Consider the following 14,532-nt stretch of genomic DNA (forward strand, 5'->3'; position numbering starts at 1 on the left):
CTTGAAATGCAAAAAAGGGGTGGCGTTCTTGTACTTTGTATCATGTGACACTGCCATGGAGTGGATTAGGAATTATCATAAAGACTATAATGACAGGTTCAAAAGACCATCACAAATCAAGTGGAAAAATTAATATTGATAATTTAAAATCTCATTTATTGTATATATAATGATATTGGTAATTTCTTACACTTGTGAGAAATTTTTCAAAACCTTTTGTACATTATAACAGTTTTCATTGTGATCTTTACATCAGTGAGAACAAGTGTTATTATTCCTTTATTTTTTTAAGTAGACTCCATGCCCACTGTGGAGCCCAACATGGGGCTTGAACTCACGACCTTGAGATCAAGACCTGAGCCGAGATCAAAAGTTGGACACTTTAGCTGACTGAGCCACCCAGGCATCCCCAAATGTTATTATTCCTACTTTACAATGAGAAAACTGAAGTTTAGAGAATTTAAATATTATACTTCAAGAGTGGGTAGTGTTTTAAACCATCTGAAAATGCTCTTCTAACTCTATACACTGACAACTTATCTTTTTATATAATACATAGGTTGGTTATGTCTATAATGCTGACTACTTATAGGATTTACTTCCTTTATTAGATATATAAAAGACACAGAACAATCTATATCCTAGGCTAGGTGGTAGTCCTGGCATCCAAAAGCATGGTGCCAGGGGCATTTTTGAAGAACTTAAACTGCCACCAGAGATTTACACTTCTTAGGAGGATGCACGAGGGTAAAATTTGACATATTTTTTTTCTAGAAATATTTGTCTTTGTCTTTGAAAAATGCTCTTAGTAGTTTGCAATTGTATTTAACCAACTTTATACATTTCTTTTATGTAGGGACTTGTAGGTAGCATTGGTCCTCCGGGATTTCCTGGGCTTAGAGTGAGTATCAAGTATTATCGTTCTTATAAAATATTGTTTATATTTGTTAGATGCATTTTAAAGTCTTTAGAAAAATGAGATGTTTTAGCATCATTGTTGGATATCAGACTTGCTCAAATGTATTTTCCCACCAGAGAAACAAATTAGACCAGGAGTATGAATCAAAAAATTAAATTTTATGATAACCTAAAATAACAAACTTCTACAGATTTATGTGTACATATGTATTTATGTCTGTCTCATTAATAGATACCTAAGACTCTGTTTCTTCAAAAGTATGACATAGAACAGCCACTTCTCTCCTTTGGAATATTCTTTCATACCATGTGGCCTGCCTAGATAAAGATAGGTCTAAATATCCCATACCATACCATGTTATAGCACATGGTAACTATATATTTTATTTCTGGAATAAAATTGAATAAATGGTTGGGAAACATCCTGAACAATAGGTAGTAGTTGCACTTCACTAATTCTGCTAAACATTTTTTTAAGATTTTTTTTTATGTATTTATTTGAAATAGAGAGTGTGTGCAGGAGCAGGGGGGAGGGGCAGAGGGCGAGGGAGAGGGAGTAGCAGACTCTCCACTGAGCAGGGAGCCTAACAACACAAGGCTTTATCCCAGGACCCCAAGATCATGACCTGAGCCAAAGGCAGACACCCAACTGACTGAGCCACCCAGGCGCCCTGCTGCTAACATTTTAATACCTAATTTATTATACTAAAAATATAAGTGATTGTATTATTTGTCCACTTACTCACTTTTATTCAGTGAATTTAACTCTGAGTTTCACTGGAGTTTCTAATGTAGGCAAAGTATAATTTAGTAAAAGCAATTCTGTGGAGACCAAAATAATCTACTCCAGATATGTAGTGATCTGATAAATTTTAGATTATTCATTGAAGCAAACAGACTGCTACTTCTGCCATATCTTCATAAATATATTCTCTCAGTCAAGCTTATGGTTCATGATAGAGATGTAAGTTGCAGATATTTTATATAAATTTAAGAGCCATGTGCTTTAACAGTCAGCTGAGCCAAAGGCAAGATTCACATACTTCTATAAAATGTAAGGAGCCCAATGAAAATAGAATCTTAAAATTATATGTATATCCATATAAAAATAGGAAATGACCATGGGCAGAGGTAAGATTTTCCCTAAAAATCAATTTAGGGCTTGCTTGTAACACATGAAGTAGGTAATTAAGACTCCAGAGTTTTATGCCATAAATTGCAGCCACAATTATTTTTAGCTCGAATTTGAACACAGGTCTTTTGAGTCTAAATTTAATGTTTTTTCCCCCACCTTAACTGCCCAAGGCAGAAGGTGACAACCTGACCAAAGGAATACATCAGGAGTTCAATTATTGGAACTATGGTAAAAATCATTATAACAAGTTTTAACTTGCCATTTGGGGCTGGCAAGAGTATAGAATTAAAAGTCAGAGAACCTGAGTGAGTCTAAGACATTTAAACTTTTCTTTTACATGATAATATAACAGCTCACTTTTTTTTTAAAAAGAGATTTACTTATTTTTTAGGGAGAGAGAGAGCATGGGGAAGGGGCAGAGGAAGAGAAGCTCAAGCAGACTCCCTGCTGAGCGCAGAGCCCAATGCTGGGCTCAGAGCAGGGCTCGATCTCATGATCCTAAGATCATGACCTGAGCTGAAACTAAGAGTCAGATGCTTAACCAACTGAGCCACCCAGACACCCCAATAACAGCTCACTTTTATTTAGTATTTTCCATGTGCTAGTCAGTGCTAGGTCATTTAATTCTCAGAACAAGCCAAGAGCACTCACTTTATGAGTGTTAGGCCCAGATTTGAAGCCAGGTGATCTAAACCAGAGCCCAAAATTCTACCAGTGTGCTCTACCACCTCCTTAAAACTTGTATTACCTTGAAATGTATACCATTTATCTTAGGAGATTTCTTTAGGCTTCATGAGAAGCTCTGCTTGAAGGTGGAACCCAAAGGACCAATTTTTTTTTCTCAGAACTTAGAATAGGATTAAACCTGTAGGTGGTAGTCGTGGCCTTACCGATGGGGAAGAAAGGAAGCTGGGGAAGGGAGTTGGATTCCAGAGATAGTCTTTATGCATTCTTCATTTAACCTCTCAGTTGGTTAACTCAGCAGCTTCTTCTATTACGCTCAAGTTTAAGACCAAAATTCTTAGCATGTCTAGACTGTTTTGGTTCTCATCTGCATCTTGAGACATACTTTGTGCACTAGCAAAACTGTTTATTCTCAGGTGCCATGCAGCCTTCCTACAATATGGCTTTGCACTGGCACTTATTTGTCTACCTGAAACACTTTACGTGTACCTTTCTACCTAACAGTTAACTCTTACTCATTTTTCAACTCCAGGACTTCGCACAGTACCAACACATAAAAGTGCTTAGTAAAAATAACTGGTTTTTTGTTGTTGTTGTTTTGTTTTTGTTTTTTGTCCTTTCTCTTTCTCAATTTACCCTTTGGTTGCTGGGAAGAGATTCTACAGAAAAGAAAATGGTGAATGATACTAACAGTCATCTTTGTAATCCTCATCTCTACATTGATTTGATAGTACTTTATACTTTTCAGAGTACTTTCACACACATATCTCATTTGTTCCTCGAGTAGATAGAACAGTTATTACAACCTCCATTTTACATTTACTGAATTTTTAAATCAAAACAGTGTGAGCACCTACTGTGTATCAAATGCTGAACTAGAGCTAGGCCTAAAAATACAAACAAGATTTCTGTTTTTTGGCAACATTATAATCCAATGGCATAGAAGGAAAAATAGGTATATCATACGATGTGATCACTGCTCTAATGGACTAAAAACCACTGAGAAAGGAACAATTTATGTTATCTTGAGAGAGGAGGCTTCACAAAACATGTGTTTTAACTATATCTTGAAGGTTATGCGTGAGTGGTGTGGAGTAGACAGGAAAAGGGCTCTTTAGGCAGAATGCCTCTTTAAATGCACAGAAGAGGTGAAAAAAATGCGATGTTTGGGCAAGGGGAAGAGGAGTCGTGGGATTATAGCCTAGGAAGTATGGGGGGATGGGGGTGGAATTGAAGGAGGTGAGGTTTTGAAGATAATTGTGAAAGATTTATATAGAACCTTTATATTTCATAGTAAACATAGTAAACTGCTTGCTCAGTTTATCTGCAAGCACACATCTGCCTGTTCCCTTACAGGAAGTATAGTTTCTGACGAGAGATGATACAGCTTTCTCCAAATGATTTTTTCCTTGCAGCTGATTGTCATTTGCTTTCTTAATTAGTGATAGTGATTATTACCTGTGAGTGTGGGTGGGCGTGGTTGGAAAGCCTGAAGAGAACCCACAGTCTTCTCTACAGCGTGCTCACTCGTATGAGCTCTAATTGGCTAGCAGCTGCTCATTTTATATGAAGAACCTATCCTTGAATCTCTTTTTCTTTGACTCACTTTGACTTGAAAGTTCTTTATTATTTCTGGATGTGTGGGAGGCTCTTCTGCCTTTGGTGCTGTATCCCAGACACTCTCAGCTAAGCTGCCACGCATGGAAGTGTTTCTCCTGTCTGCTCTGTCTTCTCATGGAAGAGGAGTATGGTAAGCAGAGTTCTGAAGACTTTCACATTATCCTGTGGAACTGAAAACTGCTCTTAGCCTATTGCAGGTTGCTTTGAGAAAGCTATAGTTCTTCAGGACTAGGATTTTCCACACCATTGGTAACATACCACAAAATGTTTGCTATTTCTTGGAGCTTTCTATACCCATACTATTTTACTTTTTAATTCCCTATTTTACTAAATCTTTTATATATATATATTTTTAAAGATTTTATTTATTTATTTGACAGAGAGAGAAAGAGAGCACAAGCAGGGGGAGCAGCATAGGCAGAGGGAGAAGCAGGCTCCACACTGAGCAAAGAGCCCGATGTGGAATTCGATCCCAGGACCCTGGGATCATGACCTGAGCCAAAAGCAGACGCCTAACTGACTGAGCCACCCAGGCATCCCTAAATCTTTTATATCTTTACTATAATCTTTTACATCTTTGATATCTCTCAACACTTACTATTTTGTGTTAATTCTTTTAGGGTCACTAAAAAAGTAAAACAGTAGATTGTGCATACAAAGTACATTCATCTGAAGATATTAGTCTATGCAGTGATATATTTACTGAAACAAAGTTAGTATTATTGCCTATAGAAATAACCAACAGGATGACAAAGAAATGTTTGTTTATGTTTATAAGATTTTTTAATGTTTTTATTATGTTAATCACCATACATTACATCATTAGTTTTTGATGTACTGTTCCATGATTCACTGTTTGCGTATAACACCCAGTGCTCCATGCAGAATGTGCCCTCCTTAATACCCATCACCAGGCTAACCCATCCCCCCACCCACCTCCCCTCTAGAACCCTCAGTTTGTTTTTCAGAGTCTTCCATACTTACATAGATTATTGCTGCATAATTTCCAAACAGAAATGCTTATTGTATTTTTTGAAACTCTCATTATTTTTTAAGCTATGAACTTTGAATAAACTAGCCACTGTAATTATAAGAACAATTGTTTCCTACTGATAGAATTTGTCAGTGATATATGAATATTGCATATCTGTTTATTAAGTTGGAAAATATTACTCTTTCCCTCTCACAGTCTCATATATTTCAGGATTAAACATATTGGAAATAATTTATCTCAGTTATATTTCACAGACTTTAGGACTCACACAAAAGTAAAGATGTCATATTTTCCATTCTGAAATTTGTATTATATGAATGCAAACTATTAGCAATGCTCTGTTATGTTGGGAGATAGAGTTCTTGAAATCACTGTTTAAAAAATTTTTTTTACTGAACTACAATTAACATAGTGTTATATCAGTTTCAAATGTACAGTATAATCATTCAATAATTCAATCAATCAGTGCTCATCACGGTAAGTGTACTCTTAATCCCATTTATCTATTTCAGCCATCCCACCACTAACCTCCCCTCTGGCAACTACCAGTTTGTTCTCTGCATTAAGAGTCTTAATTAATTAAGAGTCTGGTTTTTTGTTTGCCTTTTTTCTTTGTTCATTTATTTTGTTTTTTAAATTGCACATGTTTTTTAAATTGCACATATGAGTGAAATCATATGGCATTTGTCTTTCTCTGTTTATTTTACTTAGCATTTTAACCTCTAAGTCCATCCATGTTGTTTCAAGTGGCAAGAAACAACAGTCTTTTTTATGGCTGAGTGATATTCCAGTGTGTGTGTGTGCGCGCGCGTGCGTCTTTTTTATGGCTGAGCAATATCAGTCTTTTTTATGGCTGAGTAATATTCCTGTGTGTGTGTGTGTGTGTGTGTGTGTGTGTGTGTGTGTGTGTTTGTATACCACATCTTCTTCATCCATTCGTCTATGGATGGACATTGAGCTGCTTCCACGTCTTGGCTGTTGAGAGTAATGCTGCAATAAACATAGGGTCCATATATCTTTTCGAATTAGTGTTTTCCTTTTCTTTGGGTAAATGTCAGTAGTGGAATTACTGAGTCATATGGTAATTCTACTTTTAATTTTTTGAAGAATGTCCATATTGGTTTCCACAGTGGCTCCACCAATTTGCATTTCCACCAGCATGCACAAGGCTTCCTTTTTCTCCACATCCCCACCACTAGTTATTTCTTGTTTTTTTGTTTTTGGCTATTCTGACAGGTCCTTCAGTATTCATTCCATACTTTATTTCAAAACAATTATGTACCAATTACTATGTTCTGTCTGGGAAGTAAAAAATCAATAAACTTGCTTCTGCTTTCACAGAATGCGTGGACTAGGAACACAGGGGGGAGTATAATACAGTGTACTCACTAGTGCAGTAGAAAGCCGTTCCAGTATTGGTAACCATATCTTCGAAGGCTTGGAGCATGTGATAAAGAGAGAGCATGTTCAGAGAATGGAAAACAGTCCGTTGTGGCTAGAATGTGGGATTTGGAGGAGGGAGAAGTAAAGGAGGAGTAGGGACAAATGGAAGTAGACAAGACGGGAAGGGTTGGTGCAAACCTGGTAGTGAGGCCTGGGATGCTTTCCTAAGAAATTTGGTAAAAGGGGCAACATTTTTAGCATTGCCACAGATACACCTTTAGAAGTTCCTTAACGTTGGAAAACCATAAAAGGGAGGTTTAAGCCAACTTGTTCTTTGAAGATGAAGGATGATACAGAAGCTAGGCACAGAGAGGTAGCAAGAGAAAGAAGGATAATGAAGGTGTCAGTGACATGAAAATCGTAAGTGATCCCCAAGCCATTTTTTTTCAAATTTTACTTTGAAATACCCTTATTGTGGCTATTGTCCTTTGTCTTCTAAGATGATATATTTGAGGAGTTTTTTAAAATCACTTGCTTACTGGAGATGATAGTTACATTTTTGAGGAATCTTGCGTTGGAGCATTAAACTGAGAATCTTGATGTTGGTGACTATGTCTTTTTCATCTTTATTTCCTCCACACAACTACAGTGTCTGTGTACATGTTATGTTCAACAAATGTTAAATGATGTATGACTGACAGAAGCCCAGAAGAGTAGAGTCTTTTGTTCAGTACTCAGTTTATCCCTGAAATTATGGTAAATTTTATCATTTGCAAATTTCAAATCACAAAATAAAATCACTGGAATGCCTGGAACATAGTAAGTGCCCAACAAATAATTCCTGAATAAATGGGTGAAATAAAAATATAAGATGATCAAATGAAGTATTTATTGAATACCTCCTGGGAATGTGGCACTAAAATATTTCCCTTATCTTCAAGATATTATCTAGTTAGAGAAATATTTCAAGATGCATGTCATGGACAGTTAAGCATTATACGAACTAAAGGAAGGGGAGGATCCTTGTGGACTAGACTGGTATAATAGCTTCAGGGAGTAGGATGACCTCGCTAAAGTTTCAAACATTGGTATGATTTATTAATGTGGAGAGGAAAAGAAGTTGTGGACGAACAAGGCACATGTGGGAGCTTAGTGAGATGAACTGTTCTGGGTTAGTTCATTAATTTTACCATATTCTCTTTCCAATCCTAGTGGATGCTTAATGATACCTTTCTGTCTAATTGCTTTTGCTTTTCAGGGCAGTATTGGCCCTATTGGACCATTTGGACCTTCTGGAACTCCTGGCCCAATGGTATGTCTCTATTTGCATAATGGATATTTCCCCTTAATTTCTCGACGATGTCACAAAATATCACTTTTCTTTTAAGGGTCTTTCCGGGAATAAGGGCCTACCTGGAATCAAAGGTGATAAGGTGATTTAAATATTTACATTATCATAGAGATAATTTCTCATCACATTTATTTTTTTCTTTTTAGTCAATACAACTTATAAAATATCTTGTTTTTATATATGGGATCTAATCTGTACTGTCAAATATACAGTTTTTATCAGAAGTAGGAAAAATAGAGAAACTATTCTTCTTTAATTAATTTTACTTTCTTATAATATTGCCATGTTTGTGTTGCTTAAGTGTCTTTGTATGAAATTGTGCCCTCTAGGGTGAACAAGGCATTACAGGAGAGCCAGGAGAACTAGGGTATCCTGGAGACAAGGTAATTTTTTTTTCCATTTAGTTTATATAAATACAAAAAATTCAGTGAAAAGGTATAAATTCTTTAAAAAGAAAGGAGTATGATTATTTTAACCATGTAGTTTGTTAGGATATGGTATCAATATGGTTTTACACGTCTTGTTTGAAATGGTTTTCTCAAAGTTTTTAGATTCACTCCATTAATTTTTTAAGCAGTTTGTATACAGAGGCATAGCTGCCTTTTGTGGTGTGATAGCTTTCATTTTCTCCATTATTCTCACCCTCTAGGGTGCTGTTGGTGTTCCAGGACCACCAGGGATCAGAGGCAAGCCAGGACCTTCAGTAGGTTTGAACTTTTGCTTTGCTCTTTCCCATTAACGAAGTGTACATCATGGCATGAGTCTTCACACTTGTTGGTATTAGTAGAATATAAGAAGTGGGAGATAAGCCTACCAGTCTGGCATTTTTTCTCTTCAGTTTTAGGGTATAGCTAATCCTTCAAGTTTTCAGCTCGCATTCCATAGAGTATTGGACCTCATCCTTCCTGCCCCCCACCTCATCCCAGGCCAAAACCAAATTTCTGTGAGCCCTAAAGATCTTGTTTGATCTGTTATGGATAGTATCTAAAGTAAACAATGGACATTTCAGACAGAAAATACAAAGCACCTTAAATAATACTTTTAATTTTTCCAAATATCTTTCATTCCAATATATTTCATTAGAGAAATATTTTGAAGAAAAGATAGCATGTCACAGTCTGTGGGCACAAATATACTAGTTCTTTGTCTTTTTTTTTTTTTTTTAACCTTTGGGCATCAATTAGTTGGGAAAAAAAAGAATATTTTATATTGTAGTTAACATGAAACCCAACTCAAACTAAAATTACTGAGTAATTAAAATCATTTAAATAATGGTTAAAACATGAGTTAACAGTATGTCTCTATATATTAAAAGTCATAATAATTATTATAGCTAAGATTTACTGAGTGTTTACAAAGTACCAGTCTCTATTCTAAGGTCTGTGCCTCTGATTTAATCTTTACAAAAATCATATGAAGTTGGTACTATTATTATTCTTATTTTACAGATTAGGGAAACAAACACAGAGTCTAATAACTTGCCCAAGTTTCCATAGTTAGTTGTTGGTCACCTGGGAAAACCTAGGTAATCATGTGTCAGAGCTCATGTACTTAGCCACTATGCAATACTGTTTGAGGGTTTAATATTTTAAGATTGTTTTAGGATTTTTAATATTGATTACAACTCTATGAAGGTGTAGGTGATTGTAGATAGAAAAAAATAGATGGAAGATTATAACTTATTAATATAACATTAAAATATACATTTTAGGGGCACCTGGGTGGCTCAGTCGTTAAGCGTCTGCCTTCAGCTCAGGTCATGATCCTGGGGTCCTGGGATCGAGCCCCGCGTCAGGCTCCCTGCTCAGCCAGGAGCCTGCTTCTCCCTCTCCCACTCCCCCTGCTTGTGTTCCTTCTCTCGCTGTGTCTCTCTGTCTCTCTGTCAAAATAAATAAAATCTTTAAAAAAAAAAAATTCATTAAAAAAAATATACATTTTAAAGAGTGTTGTTCCCTGAGCAAATCATCGTGTTTCCTCTAACTCCCTCCTCCCATCTCAGGTTTGTTTATTTTTTTGTCAGAGGAAGCAGCATTAAGTTATAGTACTTTATATACTTCATTCTGTATGACTTCTAACAGTGACAGCATTTCATATACATCTCTCAGAAAGTATTTATTCCAAAGAAAAATGTTCAGTATCTTTTTGTCAAGTGACATGCTGGTGATGAGCTTCACTCTTACTTTTTTGCCCTGGACTTGGGCTCTGGAGTTGAATCTCAGAAATTCCGAAGAGTATACATAAGGGACATAAAAATAGGTCATGAAACCAACAAAAAGCTTCCGTTTTTCAAGGATGATTCTAATCACATAACAGGAACTTACAATATCTGCAGTGGTTGGCAAAGTAAGACCCTAGACTTCTTACATCCTCAGTTGTTCATAATGTGAAGGTTTTCTGACTTTTGATAATAATAAAAGGAGCGGGTACAACACATTTTCTAAGGCCAATACTAAGTAATAAATGGTATCAATATTATTCTGTAATGCTTTACAATTAATTACTAGAGAAAACGAAAGTCAGATATCATGCTTATACAAAGTAAACCTTTTTAATGTCTCCCTTACTTTTTGATACAGTTTATATTGATAACATGTTTGTTGTGAGGCAGGGGGGATATACTGCTCTGAGAAACAGAGACTTAGATTTTAGTCCCACCCCCGACACTGACTTGCTATGACCTTGAGCATTTAACCACTGTGTAAGTTCCTTGCAGATCTGTGACTCTTTAATTTCCTCTCTCAGTGATAGTGTTTACCAGTATTTCTCCAGTCTAACCTAAAAAAACGGTGGAGAGCCTGTTTCACCTTTAACACATTGTCCTAAAACCCTTAATGTTATTTTTTTTTTCCTGAAATAAATCACCAGAACCAACTCTAATATGTTTTTTTTAGGGCTGTGATGCAGGGAGTATTAAGATGATAAAAGTGAGGCTTTTACTTGCTCATTTTGTACCTTTCTATATTTTTCTAATAAAAAAAACATTTTAATGTCAGCAGGGATTACTTTGGTAGAAGATAGTTGACCATCTTTTGTTTGTTTTATCAAATCTTTGAAAAATATACATCAGACTGAAGATAGGCTAGATATTTATGAATTAATATATATATATTTTTTATTGTTATGTTAATCCCCATACATTACATCATTAGTTTTAGATATAGTGTTCCATGATTCATTGTTTGTGCATAACACCCAGTGCTCCATGCAGAACGTGCCCTCCTCAATACCCATCACCAGGCTAACCCATCCTCCCACCCCCCTCCCCTCTAGAACCCTCAGTTTGTTTTTCAGAGTCCATCGTCTCTCATGTTTCTTCTCCCCCTCCGATTTCCCCCCCTTCATTCTTCCCCTCCTGCTACATTCTTCTTCTTTTTTTCTTTCTTAACATATATTGCATTATTTGTTTATGAATTAATATTTGTGAGCATCTGTAGTCTCTCACTTTATCACTTGTTTGTATCTTATTAATAGAAAAAAACTGTAGGGGTTTGACCTGGAAACCTTCCCTAGTTTTGGAAGGAGACACCTGTTTAATGAAAAATTGCTTGTGCTGAACCTGTTATATTAAAAAGAAATTATACAAGTTAGTGCCTATCTAAATCATTTGTTTACTATCATGACAAAGAATGTCAAAGTCATAAGGATGTCTTTCTTATTTTATATCTCCTACTTTTGGCTTTCTGTTTTCTAAGATGCCGGCATTAGTGATATTTTTTTTCCCCAAATGAATCTAAGTTGTAACATGAAAGAATACTTACAAGATAAAAGAAAGAATGTCCTGATTTGGAAAGCTTTCTTCATTTTGGAATTAGGGAGTCTTTTGCTCAACAAGCATCTAAAAACCAGAGACAATCACCAATCAGAAGTTAAGAAATATTCTTTCCTTAAAACAAAGAAAACAAAGACAATTATTATGTTTTTCCATATTTTTAACTAGAAGTTGTCAATTATAGAGATTTACTTAATCATTACTCCATTGTCTAAAACTTACTTGAAAATTCAGTTTTTATAAAGGAGATTTGACATTCAAGGAAACTTCCAGTTGAAGTTTTTCAAAAATGAAGATTTATTCTGAAGAATGAAATTTTTCCAAAATTTGTGCTTTTCACTATCTGGTTGTCAATTAACTTTTCTGAAAACAAAGACATAGAGTATGTTTTTTTTTCCTCAAAGCTTGTAAGTTTAGCTTCTCATTTGTTTTTTTGCCACCAGAGGTCTCCAGTGAGAGCCCCATCTTTATCTCTTTAAGAGAGGTACTTGCCATTTTAAGAATTTAAGACTCTAGATACTGATTATGATGAATTATGACTTTATTTAGGAGAACCTAAATCAAGTTTTATATAATACTTCATTACTTTTCTCTGGATTTGATTGCAGTAGTTCTATTGTGTACTGTTTTGTATCCAGATACCCAGATACTTAAGCGTTGTATGAGAATGACTTAAGTGCTTATGGAAAACTGTGCTTTACTTCTTAAAACGTGGATAAGCACACATTATTTCTTGTAATTTTATGTAATCTGAGACCTATTAGGTCAAATTTGAAACTCACATAGAAATTTAATATGACAGAAATAATGAATTCAATAATTTTTCTTATGAAAGCAAGGGTATCAGACTACTGCCTCCTTTCATCTCTAGTTTCAGGCTTTATAACCACTTTTCTCTCCTCTGAACTTCCTCTCCAGCCCTGATTTCACATGGTTAATCCAGATGTCAGAAAATGGCTGCAGAAATATTGACAATAAATCCTCAACATTTTAATATAATGATCAAAACAATCTAGGAATTATAGGTACCCAGAAGAGGACAGAGGATATAAAGGGAAAGATTAATGGTTATAAAATTGGTTAACATTTATTGCCAGGCACTGTGCTAAACTAAGCACCTTAAATATATTGTCTCCTTTAATCCTCACAATTACCCTGTAACAATGTTAGTACTTGTTATCACTATTATTCCTATTTTATTGTTAAGAAAACTGAGCCTAAGAGAGATTAAGCAGCAGGGACTTAAATCCAGATGATTTTTAATTACTAAATCAGGCCTCTTGTAGTATCAAAGGAGAGAGGAATTTTCAGGGACAGTCCCAGACTCTGGTTGTTATGAAAGCAGTTCCTCATCTAGAGTCCCCTATCTTGTTGAGTCAAACTTTATTGCCTTATCTCTGGGTAACCTACACATACACACACTACTTTTTTCTTGATTTGAGCACTTAACTCAATTTGTTTGTATCTCCAACACTTAGGAGTAACTATATATTATATCCATACATCTTTTATTTAAATGAGTTTTCCACAGTGATGATGGTTACAAATTAAGTCTTTCTGAATGGTAGTTACAACTTTGTTTAACATAATATATTCATTGTTGTTTGCTGAAAAGTCATTATAATTTTGTGTGGCATAATTCATTGAGTTCTTTTTGCTTACCATATGTCTGTTTCTGTTTTAAATTGTATATATCAGATTAATACTTATACTTTGATCCCCACCCCCATTTTAGGGCCAGATAGGTGACCCGGGACCCCAAGGACCATGTGGCCCTCCAGGACCAGAGGTAAAATGTTGGTTGGAAGATACTAAATTTGAAACAAAAGTAAAAATTAAACTTGATTGTAAAGCATGTTTTTACATAACAGGCTTAAGAAAGATTCTTGTTAAAATTCACATCTTTGTAAATAGTTTGGACTAAATCTTTTCTCCCATATTAAAAGGTATGCAACAGTGATCCCGAGGAAACAGAAAGGTATTAGCCACATTATAGTCCTGATTAGATCACAGCTGACTTATTTGTTTGGCACAACTATTAATAACACATACTTGGGGCATGAAATCAAATTTCAGGATAAACTCCACTGAATTTTTAATACAAAATGCTTCCAATGTTTGCTGTATGCATGTATCATTTAGATCTCATATTCTAGAATAAATACAATTAAGTCTATAGTACATATATCAAACTTGCTTGTTTATTCTTTGAAATTTGACTTTGGCTGAATACTTGATGTAGAGTGTCTTTTTTTTCCCTGCAAATTCACGTAGAACACAAGCTTCTAACATGAAACATTTGAGTTTTTTAAAAATCATTTTATGAGTCAAAGATATGTACCACATGGAAATAAAGATTCTGAAGCTCACTCTAGTTCAGAAATATAAGCCAAAAAAATATATGTACATACACATATAAATACACATACACATCTAATTCAGAATCATAGAAACAGCAATAAAGCTGAAAAAATGAGTTTGGCTTCAGAATAAATAAATCAGAACAATAAACAATGTCAAAGCAGTAGGCAGAATTTCTAGAAATAGCACTGTACTGATGCTTTCTCCCTCTCTTTGTAAACCATAAAATCTACTTCTTACCCTGCATCTCTCTTTCAGGGTTGGCTGATTTCTTCAGCAAATGCCTATTCTTTCTTGTTGTCTCATTTAAAAACACA

General features: G+C 35.2%; 1 protein-coding gene across 1 annotated transcript in view; it reads left to right on the top strand.

Moving 5' to 3' along the window:
• Window positions 1–14,532, top strand: part of COL24A1 (collagen type XXIV alpha 1 chain) — a 384,914-nt gene that overhangs the window by 128,036 nt on the left and 242,346 nt on the right. Inside the window, exons 15-20 of the mRNA XM_032424689.1 lie at window positions 857–901; window positions 7,993–8,046; window positions 8,123–8,167; window positions 8,415–8,468; window positions 8,735–8,788; window positions 13,590–13,643. Coding sequence (XP_032280580.1) covers window positions 857–901; window positions 7,993–8,046; window positions 8,123–8,167; window positions 8,415–8,468; window positions 8,735–8,788; window positions 13,590–13,643 — 306 coding nt within the window. The remainder of the gene's footprint in view (window positions 1–856; window positions 902–7,992; window positions 8,047–8,122; window positions 8,168–8,414; window positions 8,469–8,734; window positions 8,789–13,589; window positions 13,644–14,532) is intronic.

The sequence above is a fragment of the Phoca vitulina genome, unplaced genomic scaffold, assembly GCF_004348235.1.
Source record: "Phoca vitulina isolate PV1807 unplaced genomic scaffold, GSC_HSeal_1.0 scaffold2, whole genome shotgun sequence".
In the NCBI taxonomy this organism is placed as follows: Eukaryota; Metazoa; Chordata; class Mammalia; order Carnivora; family Phocidae; genus Phoca; species Phoca vitulina.